We start from the raw sequence: 15,049 nt of genomic DNA, 5'->3' as shown, positions 1-15,049 counted from the left end.
AAATAAGGTTAATTAATGAAAGACGTTAAAGTAAGACCTAAAGAAATATATACCCCAATTTCCCCCAAAATGATCTGCAAATTTAATGAAATTCTAATTAAAATCCCAAATGAATATCTCATGAATTTCCCAAGTAGAACCCTAAAATTCATTTGTGAGAGTAAAAGACCAAGAATAGCTGAGACAATTTTGAAGACTAAGAAATAATTAAAACAATGTGGTACTATACAAGATTAAACAAATGGAAGAAAACAAGAGTATTTAGAAATGGACCGCAGAGTGACATCAGCATCACGGTGGAAGAAGACATTCATCGTTTTGTCCCCCCTCCAACAATAATAATTCAGCCTCTATCCACGGACCTCTGTGGCCACTATGGGATCCAGCACCATCGGCCAAGAGAGCTGGGAGAGTCTCACCCACCCATGCATTGGGTACCAGGCATACAGACCTATTCCTAGCTGTGGACCCTGCAGCGGCCCACGAACTGGCTCCAGCCCCTCTCAGCCACCATCTGGGAGCCCCAGTCAACACTGTCTTTCACAGTCACCACAGATGACAGAGCCTTTGTGGAAGTGCAGGTTTCCAGAGAAGTTCCAGCACATTGTTACAGGAAAAAAATATGAGTTTGGATACACTGAAGAGGAGTACTGAATCATGAGCTGCATGACTAGGGGTGGGAAGAGGCTGGGAGAGTGGCAGATGGGACTCTTGGAGGACATTAAAGGGACACAGATCTCACTAACTTTTCTGCAGACACCATCAAAATACATAAAGAACTTTTACAAACTAATTATAGAAAGACAAAAGAACTCAAAATAGGTATATTTAAAATGGTTAATTCACGCAGGAAGAAACCCAAATGGCCAATAAACATAGAAAATATATTCAATATCATTCGTAATCAGAGAAAGGCCAATCAAAAGAGAGAAAAACCATTTCACAGCTATCAAACTGACAATGACTAGTAAGTGTGACAAAACTAGAACTGAGCAAAAATGCAGTGGAAAAAGAACTCATTTCCTGCAGATGGGGGTATAAATTGGCACAGCCACTTTGGAAAACCATTTGGCAAGAACTGGTAAAGCTGAAAAAGAACACACTGAACAAGCCAGAAGTTCCACTTGAGTTGTCTACCCTAGAAGAACTTTTGTTTATGTGCGCAGGGGAACAGGTAGTAAGACATTCACTGATGCGATGCTTTGAAATAATGAAACAGTAGAAACGATTTAAAGTATACCTCGATAAGGAATGATAGAATACTACAAAGCAGTTAAACAGGACAGATTAGGCCCTTATTTACCAACACTGATAAATCACAAAAGCTATATCATTTTTTTGTTTGTTTTTAAAAAGCAAACTGCAAAAGGATATATAGAGTAGAATACAACTTATGTCAATTTTAAGCATACATTATAATAGCATATTTTGTTTACAGATGTTTGTAGACATGTACAGGAATGTTCATGAGAATGATTCACAGCAATTTCAGGAGAGGTTTCCTCGAGGAGATAGGAAAAGAGCATACTGAGCAACCTGCAGCAATTACAGCAAAATGTTAGCATCCGCTTAATCTGACAGTTATATTCTTCTCTATACTTATCTGTAGGATTGAAATGTTTTAAAATTTAAATAAATGTTTTAAAAGGTAGAAATTATAGACAGCACACATAGATACTTTTCAAGAAAAAGCGTAGTTAGAAGGGTATTTGAGGAATAAAGAAAGGTGGTTGTTTTTTTTCTTAACATGAAAGATGCTGCAGTGTATTTGCTGATGGAAATCATGCATTAGGGTGAGACAGATTAATGACAAAGGAGAGAAAGAATATAGTAATAGGAACAAAGTCTCAAAAAGAAAAATGAATGTAGAGCAGTATAATTTGTTTGCTAAATACAGCTGGTACAACGTGCTTTGATTTTTGACTACATACAACATTCGGGAAAGTAAGGTGACAGTGGACTAAGGACTTCCAAAAATTTGCCTCTCCACAAAAGTAATGAAAAAACTGGCAGTATCAACTTTTTCAGAACTCTGGAAAAGTTAAGAAAAGGCTTTCAGCAATCCAAGGGATCTTTAGTCAATAAAAACAGCTGTATTTCAGGAAGAACAGAGGACTTTGTGGTGTTTTAAAATACCACAGTCCCATCCTCTGCTCCCCAGCAGCCTTGAAAAATAAGTTGTATTCCTGGTACTGACAGCAGAGTAGGAACAGAGTTCCTTCAAAGCCTCATTCTCAAAGAGGAGTCATTATTTCACCTATATGGTGGTTCCCCTGGAAGAGTCTACTTGAAAGGCTTATCTATTAGACCTCACCCAAACTCATTAAAATCTCCTTTCTGGGATGTTTGTCAAATGTTTTAACATAACAGTTGTTTGAGAGGATGGAAAGCAGTTGGGACAAACAACAGACAAATCAAAAAGCTTAAGCAAAAGCTGAGGAATGAGATATCCACAGGGGCTTGAAAAGCTGAGACATATTCTTGGGAAGCTAGAAGGCCATGCACATGTTCAACAAAGACTGGAGAAGGCCCTAAGCTCTCACTTCTGATTGACCTTGAGGTTCTTTGCAAGCAGAAAGTGAAGGTTAAGGCAGAGCTGTAAGCTGCCTGGCTGAATGCTGAGTGCCCCAACTTGCACTTGCACGAAGAGTTCCTCGACAAAGATCAAGACTTACTGGTTCTAGGGATTTAAGAAGTCTCTGACCACTAACTAACCAAGTAGAGACTTCAGTGGCCACACATGACAAAGATACAGACTTTATAGTATTAGTTCAGAAATGTCACAAACAACAACAAACGCTGGAGAACCTGATACTCAGAACTGCCATGTTACATTATTTGAACAGTCCAGTTTTCAACAAGACATGCAGAAGAGCAAAAAAGTATAACCCATGGGGAGCAGGGGGGAGCAATTAATAGAAACTGTCCCTGAAGAATCCCAGACATTGGACTTACTAGGCAAAGACTTTAAATCAGCTATCTGATTTAAATCTGTACAAAGAACTAAAGGAAAGTATGAAAACAATGTCTCACCAAGTACAGAATTATCAAATAGAGAATATCAAAAAGAGAAAGAAATGTATATTCACTTAAAATACAGATGTCAAAGAAGAAAACAACTGCAACAAAAAACTTACTGTGTAGCCTTAACTATGTCCCACGTGCTGTAATCATCAATATGAGTTTTCCGTCCGAGGGGTTCACCATATCCATGGCTATAATGGCTTTGAGGTTTGATTTCCTGTTGAAGAAAAAAAAATTACACAGAGATAAGAATTGAGAAATGAAGTATGAAAATATTTCAGTATTTTACTATTGCTTTTGTGTTGTGCTGTTTGAAGAATGTTTGTTATTTAAAAGATTAATAAGTTTAACCTTATGCTGAAGTCTGCACTCTTTGGAGAAAAAGCATGTTCAAACAGATCTACCCCTTATACACACTCTCAAAACAGAAAAGCTGCAAAACCGTAAATCAGTGACAAATCAGTAACTGAAATTCATCTTTAGCTCCATAGAACTCTACTTCTTCATCAAATCAACTCTCATTCTCTCAGACCAATTTTTCTACTATTCCAGCATAACTCCCTAGCTCTAACACTCTACTTCAAAACTTTCATCACATGCCAAATAAAAACTAAGGTCCTAAAAAAGGAACCCAGGGATGTTATTCTATTATTTTCAGATATCACCTTTTCTTATACTCCTTCATGCTGAGGGCTTGTTAAGGCATCGACTGTTAGGTGAATAAAGAACAATAGGGCATTCTAATAAAATGTAAATCTGCTTGAGTAGTTCTAAAAATGTCAACACCCTTAAAGAAACTAATTTTTATATAAAAATTTAATCAAACAGCTTTATAGAATATTACATCCATTTAAAACTTATATGCTATGTGCAATTTTCTATTTAAAATACAAACTTTGCTATGCATAGTCAGCTTCCTCAATATGGCACTAAGATACAATTACTTCTTTTATATGAAAACAGAAGAATTGAGCATGTTTGGTTCTACTACCATCCATTCAAATTTCTATGATTCTGATATTTTTCTCTTACAGGCACACACACATAAATGAAAGGATAAGGCGTAACAAGATATTTGGAGAGAATTAAATCCTTAGAACAATTCATTCTCTCTTGGCCACTGATATTTAACAATACAAATTTATGGTATTTCATTGGAGAAAAAAGTCTATTATCTTTAGCTCACTCTAGCCATTTAATCTATGTGGAAAATTCCAATACTGATTTGTTTGAACCATACATTTAGAAGACTATCAACAATATTGCTGAATATTTTCAACAATAGGGAATTTAAAAGTTTCACAAAAGCAAATTCTGCTTAGTATATAACCTTTCCTTATGAAAATGCCACCGCCAATATTAAAATACCACCGTGATAATCATAAATCCACATTTGCAGAAGAAAGAAAATAGACATCAGTCTTAAGCCGAGATTCACAACGTATTACACGTACTGCATATAATTTGCTAAGTGATTTTTTTGAGAGATTGTTCTTGGACTCCATTAAAATAGAACTGGTTAAATATGAACACAAGCAGGTATAGTATTTTGGGTGTACGCAACACTCTGAATAATTGATGAAGCTAACCAATACATAAGACTTACCCAATTTAATTTTTTTAAACTTTTCTATTTAATTTCTCCACTGAATTCCAGTTCTCAACTTCTCTATGCTCTCTATTCAGTGGAGCAAGATAAAAGAAAGACACGTCTCAGATCAGTAGCACTTCCTTTTTTTCTAAATTTTTTCTGATATTATTCTCCCCTACCATAAGGAAAATAACCTTTTAAACTTTCGATTCTGACTTTTTCTATAGGACCATAAGACACCTGAAGGAAAATAAAAACCTGGCCATAGTTTACAAGCAGAATGGAGTAAAATGTCCAACAGAACATGTATTGAAAGTCTGCTATAAACAAAGCCCTCTACAATGTACTGGGACCCCAAGCCAGGACAGCGTAAGGCTAGTGCAAAGTTTAAGAGAGTGCCAAAAAACTCCATAATCAAGTTTTTAAAAATCTTAATGAATTATCTTTTAAAAATCAAAACAAAACAAAACATAAACATAAGCATTTTAAATATAGACAGCACCAGTATTGCTCATTTTTCCTTTTGTGTCAGGCTCCACTGTGGCTTGAAGCAGTACTGCAAACCAATATGCAAATACCAAATATGGTCTCTTGCCCTCAAGGCCGTTACAATCCAAAATGGAAGGACAAAGTAGATAAGAAACGTAAGTCAAAGATTAGAAGCAAGAGCTAAGTTAAAACTTAAATAAAGACAACATAAGGGCCAAAAAGTAAAAATATAACTTTAAAAACTATTTCAATATGAAAATCTGCTAGGGCAAACTGCTATTCTTTTTTACTAAGGACAAATAGGTTGCTTTTACAGGCAAATAACAAACATTCATTAAATAAAAAATAAATCTCTTTTTAAAGCTTACTACTGTAATGCTTTCATGTGATTTTAGTTTCATTTTTATCCCCAGAGACCTGTTATTATATATAATGATTAAATTGTATTCTCAGTTTATCTACCGTCCATTTTGCCCCACTGACAGTGCCAAATGTGATCTTCCAATGTACTAGAAATCAGACTATTTTTCCAGTAACATTTAAAAATTAAATGCATTTGTTTTATCACAATTATATGGTTTTTATTTGTTTACGTCTACTTTTTAGTAAAGGAAATATGATTTTTTTAAAAGATGGTTTTACATATATCCCTAGAGTAATTTTCAAGAGGTAGAGTTATTCCCACTAAAAAGGTAGAGGAAATGGTGTTTAAGCAAATCTCCAACCTGTTGTACTATTTTTTAAAAAATTAATAACACAGAACTTAAATTCTTTTTCTCACTTTTATTCACATTGGAAACTGATTCACCTCTAGAACTAGCACCCTGCCAATCTGACAAATGACAACACTCTCTATCAAGATAACCACCACTATCACTAGGCCTGGGAATAACAGTTGTGATTTTTAAACTTTAAAAACATAAAATAAAAAATACTGTGTTAATGTAAATAAATATATCCTATAAATGTATAGATGATATTAATTTTTTAATTATAAATTTGCTATTATATATAAGATAAATTTTCAACATACAAATATTTAATGACACTAAAATTCTATAATTTTTCCTTGATTTCAATGGTAACCAAGATGCAATTTAATTGATATCTCTGCCAAGGAAAGTAATACTAATTAAAGAATACATATGTAGGTCATTGTAACTTTTAAGAATGCAGTAATTCCATTAGAAGCAGCATGGTATAATAGAAAAAGTCCTTGAATGAGAGGCTACTGAATTGAAAGTCTGCCACTCTCTTACCTAGGCTACAACCCAGCAAGGCAATTAACTATGGTAGGATTCAGGTCCCTTATTTGTAAAAAAGAGGAGGATGAATAAGATCAGCTTAGAGTTCCACCCAGGTGCCTCAAGGACCAACATCAGGGTATCAAAGAGCTTGATGGTTTCAGCTCCACTCAATCCACTCCCTTCTTAAACAAAGCACTTTGTTATTTAGCCTATTTTTTGATACTGGGGCTTTACATAATATTTCTTTAATAAAAAAAAAAAAAAAGATTCAGCTCCTTTTTAAAAGTTTAAAAACCACTAGATTGGAAGTCCTCCAAGATCCCTTCTAAGGCTACCATACAATGATTTTATATATTGGAATAAAGAAATTACAGCCACTAGAAAGATCCTTAAGGTACCTAAATTGACAGCCAAAGGTTTTTATAGCCCTAGGAGTTGCTGAAGAGAACTAGGAGAGAAAGCACCTCCAAAACCTGCTGCTCAAGTAGCAGACAGGAACGAGAAGAGCTGGGACAAGCTCAGCTGCCATACACTGCGGCTAAGAGAAATCAATACGATAAAACTCAAACTTATACAGCAGATACAGGCAAACTCTGGATGGCATATCAAGATGATAGACTCCATAAGACGTGTTTATTCACATGCCTGGAGGGAATTATATAACCAATAAACTAGTTAGCAGGTGTCTGTGTGCTATCTAGTTAACTTTTAAAAAATACTAGACCTATTAATCTTTAGTTTACATTCATTTAAAACAGAGAGGGAGGCAGCACTGATCAAAGAATCCTCTACAGCAGGGGTCCCCAAGCCCCAGGCTGCGGACTGCTACAGAACCGGGCCACACAGGAGGTGGTGAGCCGTGGGCGAGGGAGCGAAGCTTCATCTGCCGCCCCCATCGCTCGCATTACCGCCTGAATCATCCCACCCCACCCCAGGCCATGGAAAAACTGTCTTCCACGAAACCGGTCCCCGGTGCCAAAAAGGTTGGGGACCCCTGCTCTATGGCACAGTACTTTATTACCAACCAAATATAGATGTTTAATAAGTGCTCTATAAGAAAAGGTGCTCCAAGAATCGGTTCTATGGTAGAGTATATCTGAAAGAACAAACATGCAAGAGTAAGTTCAGGAATATTCCGAAAGAAGGGTAAGGGCAGGGACTTGCCCTGCCATTAATTACAATACATCAGACGGCAAACTAAAGAAAAAACAGGAGTACTGCGGTGATAAATAGGGCAGTGGAATAGAGCTTGAAGAATGAGAATTAGAATCAGGAGGGAAAGACATATTATTCAGTAAATGGTATAAATGGACAACTGGCTAGTCATTTGGGATAAAAAAAAAAATTCAACAGGCTCCAACATAGAAGGGTGATGTGCTTGGTAGAAAGACGCTAACAAATACAGCCAAGGATATAGTTTCTTTAATGGCATATGATGCTGAAACTTGTCTGAAAAAGCAGGGCCACACAAAGCAGAATTCAGAGCAGCATGCTCCCAGGTGGAAGCTTCCCAGGTCAGCAACACATCCCATGAGAACATACAGGTAGATGCCTATACCATTCTCCTGGTGAGAGAAGCATGCACCCTCCTGTTCTGGGGAGTCTTTGTGCCACTCTGGACTCTCCTGACTGTTCTGGAGACTCTGACCGTATGTCTGGTGCTCACCAGGTCTAAGTAACTTGTTCAAAACAGCTCTAGGACTTTCCTGAATGTTTAATGAAAGACCAGTTACAGTGCAGATCAATTTCCCAGGCTTCCTAGAGAAGTGACCACCCGGCAGGACCAGGCCTCAGTCAAGGACTCTTCCTATAAGATTCCCATCTCACTCCTTGTATTAGATAACTTCCAGTCAGGTCAAAGATGTAAATATAAGAATATCAGTAATAATAGTCCTAGTGTTTTAAAAAAAAAAAAAGCTCTGAGAAAAGCATGAGTAACAACACATTGTAAAATGGGCAAAGAATATGAAGATAATTCAAAGAGGGCAAAATACAATGGCAAATATAGGCATGAAAAGATGCCGTAATTCTCAATATAAATGCATTTCCAAACAGAGAGAGAGAGAGAGAGCACAAAATCAATTCAATAAAATTCTAGGGCACATACATGTTACCTACAAGACACGTTACCTGCCTGCCTTTGGTGCATTAACCCATAAATATACACAGGTGAATTAGCAAACCAGTAGGGCTTAACCATATGCTTGTAACTTGCACTGTGCAAATGTCTGCTGTCAGGTATCATTCTAACAGGCTGGACTGTGAATCAAGAAGCTAATTGTAGTTAATTATATTAATTTTGAGCTTCTCAAATTTAATTCCATTAAATGTATATGATGAAACTAGAACAATATAAAGCGTTGTTGACAAGAAGAAAGAAAAAAAGTCTCTATACATAATTGATTCATTTTTAAGTCCTAGCCAAAACTGAGGAGCCAAATGTGAGACCTTCTTAAAACCTAGGTAGTAATGAACTAAATTCTAGGAATACCATAAGGATTTTTAAAAAGGAATATATAATGAGAGGACAGCATAAGCATTAAACATATAACCAAATGAACAATGAAAGATAAGGAAAAGCAGTAGCCACTAAAAAATTATAAAATAACTTTCTTTTAAAATGTATTTAATTAATAGTGCCAGCAAATGGCACTACACTCAAGACAGAATTTCTTACTAATCTATTGGATGTACCCTCTTTAAGGGAAGATTGGACAAAAATGATTTGGTAATATAATGGAAAGATTTCAAATCAATTTTTTCAGTAAGTAAGAAGTCTCTGCTATATTATATGCTCTGCTGTGGTCCCCAATCCCTGGCTAACAGTATGTGATTTTTGCTTTTAAAAAAGAGAGGCCAACTTGAGGCATAGGTAGGTTCTCTTTATGCTGTAGGACCACCACTGTCTCAATCCAAACTATCAAATTCACTTTGCTTGCTTCCAACAAATTTTAGACTAGGAAAATGTTCATCACCTTCTAGCTTCACTAAAAACTGGTTTTCACTTCATTTCCTTCTAGTATTAATCTATATGTATATACATACTTGCAAAAATATACATAAATCTGGCACACTTTTTTTTCCTTCCACAAACATTTGAAGAACAAATGCCTATATGTATATTTTTCTCCCTCTCCTTGAAAAAAAAACTTTATTTTTAGGATTATTTTTATTTAGGACAGTTTAAGATTTACAAAACCAGTACACAGTTCCCATATTCCACACACCCAGTTTCCACTATTATTAACATCTAACATTAGTATGGTACATTTGTTGTTATTCAATCAATATTAATACATTACTAACTGAGATCTATACTTTATTCAGATTGCCTTAGTTTTTAGGTAATGTCCTTTTTCTGTTCCAGGATTCCATCCAGGGTATCGCATTACATTTAAGTGGTCATGGCTTCCTAGGCTCTTCTTGGCTATGACAATTCCTCAAACTTTACTTATTTTTGATGACTTTGACAGTTTTGAGAACTAGTCAGGTATTTTGTAGAATGACCTTCAACTGGGATTTGTCAGGGGTTTTTTTTCACTATTAAACGAGAGTATGTGTTTTTAGGAAGAAGTGTTATTTTTTAATTTAACCTAATTTTGCAAATTTCCTTCAATACTGCTATATAATCTTTATTTGCCCAAATATTTATATATGTTTAGTCTGTAATCACAGTATTCATATACTTTATATTCTTCCCTTTTACATTTCCTCTTAGAATGGCTATTATTAAAATGACAAGATATGACAGATGTTGGAGAGGATGTGAAAAAAAGGGAATCCTTGTTCACTCTTGGTGGGACTGTAAATTGGAATAGTCACTATGGAAAATAGTATGCGGATTCCTCAAAAAATTAAGAATAGGACTACCATATGACCTAGCTATTTCACTTCTCGGTATTTATCCAAAGAACACAAAAACACTAATTCAAAAAGATATCTGCACTCTTATGTTCACTGCAGCATTATTTACAATAGCTGAGACATGGAAACAACCTAGGTGTCCATCAATGGATAAAGGGATGAAGAAGATGTGGTATATCCGTACACAATGGAATACTACTCAGCCATAAAAAAAGAATGAAATCCTGACATTTGCGACAACACGGATAGACCTTGAGGGTATTATGCTAAGTAAAATAAGTCAGAAGGAGAAAGACAAATACTGTATGATTTCACTCACATGTGGAATCTAGAAAAATAAAACAAAATAAAACAAAAACAAACTCATAGATACAGAGAACAGATTAGTGTTTATCAGAAGAGAAGGGGATTGCGGGGAGGTGAGCAAGGGGTGAAGGGGGTCAACTGTATGGTGATAGATTATAACTAGACTCCTGGTTTGTAGTGTATACAGATGTTGAATTACAATGCTGTACACCTTAAACTTACATAATAATTTTAAAACACAAACCAAGAAAAAGGATAACTTAAAAAAAAAAAGAATAAATGGATGGATTTTTCCTCACTACAACAAAATACTTCCTTTAACTCATTTAACATTTCTTCTTTTTAACCCATTATTGACCAGGGGATTTTTGTAGAAACTAACGCCTGTGGCCGTAATACATTTCTGGTCAAAAATGTATTAACTGGAGTAAATTCCTAGAGAGAGATTCTTAAAGGGTATGAATATTTTTATGGTTCTTGATACAATATCTAAATTGTTTTTGCAAAGGGATTATATTTATAATCCCATCATCAATATCTGATTAACCATTTCTCCATAAACTCACTGACTCTAGGTGTTATTTTTAAATTATCCCTTAATTTAAATAGAGTAGATAATACTTGAACTCTCAACCTTAAATATATTTTCCTATCCTATATCATCTTTTGAGAATTGCTTGTTCCTATCCTTTGGCCATTTTATGCTATTTCGGTCCTGAAATTTGTTTGTTTAATGTATTTGAATCTGATTTTTATGTATAGAGAAGATTAGATACTAACCTTTTCATACTGATCTAAACACTTCTGTTCCATTTTTAGAGCTGTTATCTACGCTTTTGATATGTTTCAAGGATTATACTTTATAATCACGTACATTTTTTTCCTTGGGCATTTTTGCTCCTGACTTTTATATTTAAATACTACCATAGCACTTGGAGGAAGACAGGGTTACCGCTGCAGCGGAGCCTCGGGCCACCCACTCCTGCTCCTAACTTACCGCTGTTCTCTCTCGCCAAGGAACAAGTCAGTCAGGAAGCCGCACCGCAGCCATGGCTTTTAAAGATAATGGAAAGACTCCCATGGAGCCCGAGGTGGTGATTCACCGCATTAGGATCAGCCTCACCAGCCACAACGTGAAGTCTTTGGAGAAGGTATGTGCTGACCTGATCAGAGGCGTGAAGGAAAAGAATCTCAAAGTGAAAAGGACCAGTTCAGATGCCTACCAAGACTCTGAGAATAACTACAAGGAAAACTCCTTGTGGTGAAGGTTCTAAGACTTGGGATCTTTTCCAGATGAGGATCCACAAGGGACTCATTGACCTGCACAGTCCTGAGATTGTCAAGCAGATCACTTCCATCAGTATTGAGCCAGGAGTCGAGGCTGAAGTCACCAGTGCAGATGCTTAAATCAACATTTTTAATAAATTGATAATCAGTTGTTAAAAAAAAAATACTTCCATAATCATTAGTGCTACCCATCAAATATTTCCAGTTCTTTTCCCAAGCACATGGTAGTTTTGTATGTCCTTGGCCCCTGGAAAATTAAGTAAGCCCAAGTGATTGACTTTTTTCTTTTAACCAAGAGAATATGAATAAAAGAGACATGTTGCTGTCAGAGAATAGGTTTTAAGAGCCAGTATGCAATTCCTCACTCTCACTTCTCGTCGGCCATGGAAACTGGCAATGTTCCAGAGAGCAGATAATCAGTCTGGGTCCCAGAGCAGCCGTAATGCATGTGTAGCAAACTACTGACACGTATGCCACTAAGATTTTAGGGTTGCTACTGCAGCAAAACCTAGCTTATCCTGACTACTATAACTCTGAGAGTTATTCTAGTAAGTAGTATGTAGATGGGTACTTATATAAATCATTTTCATTGCATTTTGGAGCTGGTTATAAGTAGTATATGGGAGTACTACTAATGTACAGATTTACCTTGTATCTAGCCACATTGTTAAAATTATAATCTCTAATTTTTTATGATCTCTTTGAATAGTCTAAGAATACAATCAAATCTGAAAATAAGTGTCGTCTTTCATTTCATGGCATACGGCATTGGCAGAAACATCAAATGCAATTTTAGAAAAAAATAATGACAGTACATCCTTATTTCCTTATTTTTTTTTTCCATTTTAAACAGGCAATGCCCTTACTGTTTCTGCATTATATATAAAGTTGTTAAGTCGTCCTTATTCAAATCCATTCCAGAGAATGAATAACATTGCATTTAGATACAAATGTCTACTTGACCACCTTTTTCTGTCCTTTTCTGTTTTGCCTCTACAATATCCTCTTAAAAGGTCTGTCTACACTGCTGTTCCAATCACTCCCCTGCTTAAAATCCTTAAAATCATGCATATAGAGTAAATGAAGAACATTTCAGCAGTCATACAAAATCCCATGGTCTGGCCCCACCTTACTTTTTCCAGCTTTAATATTCATCATTTCCTTCCAAGCATCATACATGTTTATTTATACCAGCCATTCCAAGAAGTCATGTACTTTAAAAACCTCAGTATCATTTTGCTCATGTTACCTATTCTACTCAGAAGGCACACCCCATCTCAGGTTTGGCAGACTTTTACAAATCCTTCAATTCACACTTCAAAAGTCACCATAGCCTTCCCTGTTTCCTTCAGGCAGAGTCAACTGTCCTGTTATCTGTGTTCTCACTACTACGCAAACAAATTATTATAGTACTGTGTGATGGTATATGTGTCAGTTTCCCATTGATCCTCTAATAGATTTCTACAAGCTTAGTACCTTAAAAGGACACATATTTATTATATTATAGTTCTGGAGATCGGAAGATCAAAATCAAACATCAATATCACAAAGGGTCAGCAGAGCCATGTTCCCTAAAGAGGCTCTAGGGGAGAAGCCATTCTTTGCCTCTTCTAGCTCTGGTGGCTTCTGGCATACCTTGGCTTGTGGTGACATCAGTCCAATATTTGAGGCCAGCATCTTCAAATCTCCCTGGTCTGCTTCATAAGGGCTATTCCTTCTGTATGTGTGTTCAAATCTCTGTCTGCCTCCCTCTTATAAGGATATGTGTAATTGCAATTAGGGTCCACCTGGATATCCAGAATGACCTCCCCCATCACAAGAGCCTTAATTTAATCATCCCTGTAAAGATTCTTTTTCCCTTATAAGGTAACACTTATAGGACAAGTTCCAGGGTTTAAAATTTGATATCTTTGGGAAGCCATTATTCTGCTTACCAGAGATGGGAATAAAGGTGGAAAAGTGAGAAGTAAAGAGGCAGGGCTTCCCTGGTGGCGCAGTGGTTGAGAATCTGCCTGCCAATGCAGGGGACACGGGTTCGAGCCCTGGTCTGGGAGGATCCCACATGCCGCGGAGCAACTGAGCCCGTGAGCCACAATTGCTGAGCCTGCGCGTCTGGAGCCTGTGCTCCGCAACAGGAGAGGCCACGATGGTGAGAGGCCCGCGCACCGCGATGAAGAGTGGCCCCCGCTTGCCACAACTGGAGAAAGCCCTCGCACAGAGACGAAGACCCAACACAGCCAAAAATAAATAAATAAATAAATAAAAACTAGTAAATTGGCCACATAAGATTTAAAAAAAAAAAAAAGAGGCAAAGTTAATATTACATAGGCTAGGTGCTGTTTGTAGTTTTCTCTCAGCTATCAAATATCCTCAGTCATTGGCAGTATCAACTGTTGCCTCTCTCATGTGGGGCATTTTGAGAATTCTGAAATACTCTCTCCTTGACCAAACTGCAGTCAGACTCCTCTGAGCATTCTTCTCAACTAGGCCTTGACCTTGGCTCCCATCCTTACTGGGACTGCATAGTCCAGCTTTAGCAAGAATCCTGCTAAGTCAGTTTAGAGAATTTCCTGTCCTTGCTATCTGATCACCCTGGCTTGCCCTCAGCAAGAATCCTGTTAAGTTGGTTTAGCAAGAATCTCCCTATCCTTGATGTCTCCTCTTAGTATTTTCCCTCCACTGACCACCCCCCCCCTCATTCTGCCTGTTGGCTATAAATCTCCAATTGTCCTTGCTGTATTCAGAACTGAGCCCAGTTTTATACTGAGGGCTCCTTTCCCCCTATTACAATAGTTCCTGGATGAAATCCATTTTTACCATTTTAACTACTGTCAGCTCTGGTTTTCTTTGACAGAACCTCCCTCTGTAACATTCTCTGGTGCAGAAGAGACATTCTTCAGCTTACCTCTAAAATGTCCTCAGCTCCTATGTCACTGGTATAACTTTGGGGTTGCTTCTGCCCAGCAGGCAATTCTCTTTGGTAAGTTTCTTTCAAGATGGCTATAGCCTGTCTAGCCTCTAAAGTGTTTGTTTGGCCCAAAGAAAACACCTTTAATTCAACATCACTGGACACAAAGAGGAAGCTCTCTCTCGTGGCTCTTCCACTGTATGGCTATTTTATATATCGCTTACCTTTACACTTCCCCAGTAAAGCAGCAGCTGCCCCCAGTGTCTGGGCCATCAGTAATTCCAGGGGACCCAAATCACCCTTTTCCAAGAATTCTCTAACACTCCACTCAGA

General features: G+C 36.9%; 1 protein-coding gene and 1 pseudogene across 2 annotated transcripts in view; one reads left to right on the top strand and one right to left on the bottom strand.

Annotated features, from left to right (window-relative positions):
* The window catches only part of ZDHHC17 (zDHHC palmitoyltransferase 17), a 100,174-nt gene that overhangs the window by 66,533 nt on the left and 18,592 nt on the right, over window positions 1-15,049 (bottom strand). Inside the window, exon 2 of the mRNA XM_082351640.1 lies at window positions 3,138-3,241. Within this exon, the coding sequence (XP_082207766.1) occupies window positions 3,138-3,241 (104 nt within the window). The remainder of the gene's footprint in view (window positions 1-3,137; window positions 3,242-15,049) is intronic.
* Window positions 9,497-13,763, top strand: LOC309609791 (small ribosomal subunit protein uS10 pseudogene; annotated as a pseudogene). Its single transcript has one exon. The product of its transcript is annotated as a small ribosomal subunit protein uS10 pseudogene (transcript).

Source organism: Balaenoptera borealis (assembly GCF_965194805.1).
Source record: "Balaenoptera borealis genome assembly, chromosome: 13".
Lineage (NCBI taxonomy): Eukaryota > Metazoa > Chordata > Mammalia > Artiodactyla > Balaenopteridae > Balaenoptera > Balaenoptera borealis.
Note: the sequence above shows the minus strand (reverse complement) of the source record. Positions and strands in the feature narration are given on the sequence as shown.